At 46.3% G+C, this 5,000-nt stretch overlaps 2 protein-coding genes across 2 annotated transcripts in view; one reads left to right on the top strand and one right to left on the bottom strand.

The window, feature by feature from the left end:
* LOC119598351 (disheveled-associated activator of morphogenesis 2-like) overlaps positions 1 to 5,000 on the bottom strand; it is a 130,309-nt gene that overhangs the window by 99,551 nt on the left and 25,758 nt on the right. The gene's annotated exons all lie outside the window — the stretch shown is intronic.
* Positions 2,797 to 5,000, top strand: part of LOC119598350 (extensin-like) — a 9,414-nt gene continuing 7,210 nt past the window's right edge. The window contains exon 1 of the mRNA XM_037948002.1: positions 2,797 to 2,861. Coding sequence (XP_037803930.1) covers positions 2,797 to 2,861 — 65 coding nt within the window. The remainder of the gene's footprint in view (positions 2,862 to 5,000) is intronic.

Raw genomic sequence — 5,000 nt, 5'->3', positions numbered from 1 at the left:
GAGAGAGAGAGAGAGAGAGAGAGAGAGAGAGAGAGAGAGAGAGAGAGAGAGAGAGAGGGAGAGAGAGAGAGAGAGCAAGCAGGACACTTTTTTTTTGTGTGTATGTGTGTGTGTGTGTGTGAGTGTGTGTGTGTGTGTGTGTGTGTGTGTGTGTGTGTGTGTGTGTGTGTGTGTGTGTGTGTGTGTGTGTGTGTGTGTGTGTGTGCGTGTGGCATCACCGATGCGGTGTTCGACAAACTACTTGGCGCCATGTTTCATGTTGTCGGGTTCTGTCCTTGAGGTATCGAAGTGTCTTTATATTGAAATTGTCGAGGAATGTTATTATCGGCCTACCATGAGCTTCTACCTTTACGGACAGCATGTCCGAGGAATCTGAGTTGTACTCGGACCAACTCCAGAAGCTCGCGTCCCTGTCCGACTCTTCTGAGGATCTCCTCGTTGGACACTCGGTCGGCGCAAGGGGTGCGCAACAACCACATTTCTGCGGCCTCTATATTGCGCCGAGTTTCAGTCGTCACTGTCCAAGACTCGCAACCATATAGGAGAGTCGACCAAACAAAGGATTTAACGAGTCTGATTTTCCTTTGCACTGAGAGCGTGCGGTCTGTTAGGATGTTCCGGAGTTTGGGGAATACATCTTATTAGTCCGATATTGCGTCTGATTTCCTTCTTGCAACGAGCATCTTGAGGTGACGAGAGCTCCCAAATAATTGAAGGAGACCTGCTGGATTTACACTTATCCTTGTTTCAATGGGCAAATTGGTGGGATCTCTGACTTCGAAATTACCATTCATTTTAATTTCTTGCCTGTTGACATGGAGGCCATGGTGTTCGCTGGCTTCCACAACAGCATCAAAATGTTTTTTGGAGGTCATTTGCAGATGTTGTCATGAGAACTGTATCATCTGCATACCGAAGGTTGTTGATCTTGCAACCACTGATAACAATTCCCTCCTGGCGATCTTCAATCTCCCGCAGGATAACTTCAGAGTATAAACTGAAGAGGTTATGTGACACGACCTTGCCGGTCACCTCGCTTGATGGGGAACCAGATAGTTGTTCCATCGGATATGCAGACTGCTGCAAGTATTAATCTTGCTAGACTAATTAAATTAGTCTCATATCTTCGTCATCCATCCGGATATTTGTGAGGATTTTGAATAATTCCAAGTGCCGGACCTTATCAAAAGCTTTTTCACAGTCAATGCAAACATCAACAAAGGCATGACGAAGATAACATTCCTCGTAGCTTTATCCTTCATAAACCCAAACTGGGTCTTGTATTTCGGGTTGGAGTTGTCTTCTTCTTGTAGGATGATTTTCAGCAGAGTTTTATGAATATGCGACATTACACTAATTGTGCGATGTTGTGAGCACTCAAGTGTTCCTGGGATCTTCGGTATACTGAATACTGAGTTCATCATTTCTTTGGGTGATTGGCCTGTTTCATAGATATCATTTAGGAAGTTCCAGATGAGATTAATACCCTTTTCTCTTGAGGCCCAGAGGATTTCGGTGTATACGCCGTTAGGACCTGCAGTTTCCCCGGATTTCATTTGCTGTCAAAAAGTTCTTGAACATACTCTTCCCAACGAGCAATATCCTTGGGTCTCGTGGAGAATGCGGACGTCTGCTTTGATGCAGTTTCTTATCCTTTAAAACATCTTTTTGGGATTACGACTAGGATTCTCTGCTTCATGACATTTCTCCGGCAGCCACTTTCCCTTGACTTGTTTGCATTCCTCTTTGTGAAGATTGTTTACCAGTTCATATTGCACGGGGCTCTGTTTTTTGAGACATGCCGTTTTCGTAGCAGGTCTTTGGATGGAACCCGTTTGAGGAGGGCTTCCTCTTTTCTACTGTCGGGACGGTCTCAGTAGCTGCTGCTTGAATGTTCTCGATGAGGGCACCAAAATGATGGTCACTGTCATTGTTAGGAGCCTCTGGTAGATTAAAAAAAATAAATTTAAAAAAATCACACCTCTTGGTTGGTCTGCAATGCACAGTTCAAATATGAGAGCAATTTTTGCTTTCATCAACTTTTTGAGGGACAGTTTATATTATATTATTGGGTTGTGGTATGAATTTGCGTCTACACCCGGATATGCTCGTAAGTTTTTGACTGCGTTCCGGTATTTTGAACTGACCATAACATAGTCGATTTGGTTTATGGCTCTGTCACCAGGACTAATCCATGTATATCGTCTCCTGGGGTATATTAAACTAGGTGTTTGCATTGACCAGATTTTTCTCCTTACACCAATCTATAAGTCTATCTCCTCTTTCATTCCGTTCTCCCAGACAGTGAGAGCCAACAGTCTTCCCATCTCTCTCTGTGAGCCAACTTTAGCATTAAAGGCACCCATGACAATCATGATGAGAACAGCTCATAAAGAGAAGTATTAGCAGTCGATTTGTTGGTATTCAGCAGTGGATGTTTACATTTACATGACTAGCTTTGATCTTGACTAGAAGCATGTGGTCGTTTTTGCGCCAAAACAGAACAGATTTTGAAAAGTTTTTGTCTAGGACCAGAGCAATTCCATGTCTGTGTTCCTGACCTCCTAAAAAGAGGATTATTTTCTGGTCCTTCACTAAGTCGCCAGCATTGGGCCATCTGACTTTGCACAAACCTAAGCACTGAACATTCATTCTGTCCATCTCGTAGACAACATTGTCCGGTTTTCCAGTTTGGTATAAACTTCGAAAGTTTCGTGTTCCGATCTTGGATAGTTATGATTTGAACCTTTTGGCCGATATGACCTTTGTGTTTGTTGGTTAGTCTGCAGTCGCAGGATGACGATCGCAGCATCCCTGCAGTTGAATGCAGCTACCGGGCGCGGATCCTACAAGACAATCTTGTGAGGCCCCGTTTACGCCGTTTTGCTTATTTTCATTGTTTCGACTTGACATCATGTAGTTGGCTGGGTCTTCATACTGGGTGGCTGACCCATGATCCTTCCCCAGAGGAGTAAATGGTTAGTTACTCATTGTTGGTGGTTCCCAACCCACAATTGTAACTACAATAGACTCACCCAATATACGCAAATTCGTGCGTGTGCGTATATGTGTGCGTCCATTCATACACGCACATTGTGCGTGCGCGCATGTGTGCGGATATTCACACACAAATGCACGTGCGCGCACACATGAGCACTCACACGGATTTCCAAGCAGGAAACAACGAAACAAAGTAAATCCCACGTTGCTCTGCATTTCCTTCAAAACGAAAATGCAATCACGTACTCGAGGAAATGCAATTATTTTTCTTATCTCGTAGCTAACAATTCCAAAATGTCAATGGCAATTCATATATATCTTTTACGATAAGAAAAAGTGGTAACCGTAGTAATGACGATGATACAAAAACAATAAATATAACAGGGAGGGAGAATAAATATAATTGCGATTAACAAGAATAAGGAGATGGAGAAAAAAAGAGAAAGAAAAAAAAGCGGAATCGTAAAAGACGAAGAAAAATTCGTCGCCTGAAGTCACTTCAAGAACCGAGAATTTTGCTTTTCCTCTTCCTCCTCCTTCTCCTCCTTCTTCTTCTTCTTCTTCTTCTTCTTCTTCTTCTTCTTCTTCTTCTTCTTCTTCTTCTTCTTCTTCTTCTACTTCTACTTCTACTTCTACTTCTTTTTCTCCTCCTCCTCCTCCTCCTTTACCTTCCCGTCTCTCTCTCCCCCTACTCCCTCCTCCCTCCCCCTCCCCATCCCCCTCCTCCCTCCTCTTCCCCTCCTTCTCCCTCCCCTTCCTCCTTCTCCCTCCCCCTCCCTTTCCTCCCTCTCCCTCCTCTCCCCCTCCCCTTGTTCCCTCCCCCTCCCCTGCTGCAAAGAGTAACGGAGGCTCCTGTGCAGCCCAGGCTTGGTCCCGCGAAGGCCAACTACTCACCTTAACTTTTTTACGCCCCGAACGTGTGTCTATGTGCTTACGTGTTTATGTTGTCTGTACGTGTGTCAGCGCGGTGTCAGTACGTGTGTGTGTTTGTAGTTGTATGTGTGTGTGTGTTGGTGTGGGTGTGCGTGTGTGTGTGGGCTTGTGCGTGTGTGTGTGTGTGTGTGTGTGTGTGTGTGTGTGTGTGTGTGTGTGTGTGTGTGTGTGTGTGTGTGTGTGTGTGTGTGTGTGTGTGTGTGGGCTTGGGCTTGGGCTTGTGCGTGTGTGTGCGTGTGCGTGTGCTTGTGCGTGTGCGTGCGTGTGCATATGCGCGTGCGTGTGCGTATGCGCGAGCGTGTGCGTATGCGCGTGCGTGTGCGTGTGTGTGCGTGTTTCCGCGCGCGTGCACTTGCGGTAAACCCACTTGTACAGCTACAGAGCTACACGCACGCCGCCCTGCCCGCAAGCCCCGTCCAGGCGCCTCCACAAACAACGCTTGCTTCCTTACGTGTGTATTTCCGCCCCAGGACTGCCCTTCCAGCTACGAACACGCCCACCACACCAAATGAAATAAAATAAAAAACTCTAGACTACAAAAGCTGAAACAAACCCCGCCCAGCAGAGACCCGCCCCTACGCGTCCCGCAGACAAACAACCAACGAACAAACGAACGAACGCGCCCGCACCTGTAGAGGAAATTGTGAGAAAGTTTTTTCCCCTCGAGTAGCCGCGCGTCGGAGTCGCCCACGGCAACCCCGCCCCTCCTCACGGCGCAGCAGCCCAGCAGTTCCCGCCCTTATGTCTCACGTCGATAAGGACCAAAGTGTCGACGCTCATCCCCAAGCGATAAGGCTGACCATTAAGTCTGTCGCCGGAGTTATAAAGGGAAGCTATCCTACCAATGTCATTTTTTTCTTTTTTGTAATCATTCAGATCTTTCTCCAAGCGCTTTTCTTACAACCCATTCACAAACCATGACAGCTTTCGAAATCAATGAAGCTGATAAAGATGACGAGAGAAACGAAGAGGAGACAAACAAGCAAAGAAACACATACAAGGATGTTCGAAATGCCAAGACGTAGTTTGCGTCTCGGCTCTCTGTCCCTCTCTTCGGCTGCCTCATT

The sequence above is a fragment of the Penaeus monodon genome, chromosome 41 (genome assembly GCF_015228065.2).
Source record: "Penaeus monodon isolate SGIC_2016 chromosome 41, NSTDA_Pmon_1, whole genome shotgun sequence".
Lineage (NCBI taxonomy): Eukaryota > Metazoa > Arthropoda > Malacostraca > Decapoda > Penaeidae > Penaeus > Penaeus monodon.
The sequence above is the reverse complement of the archived record's forward strand: the minus strand, read 5'-3'. Positions and strand labels throughout refer to the sequence as shown.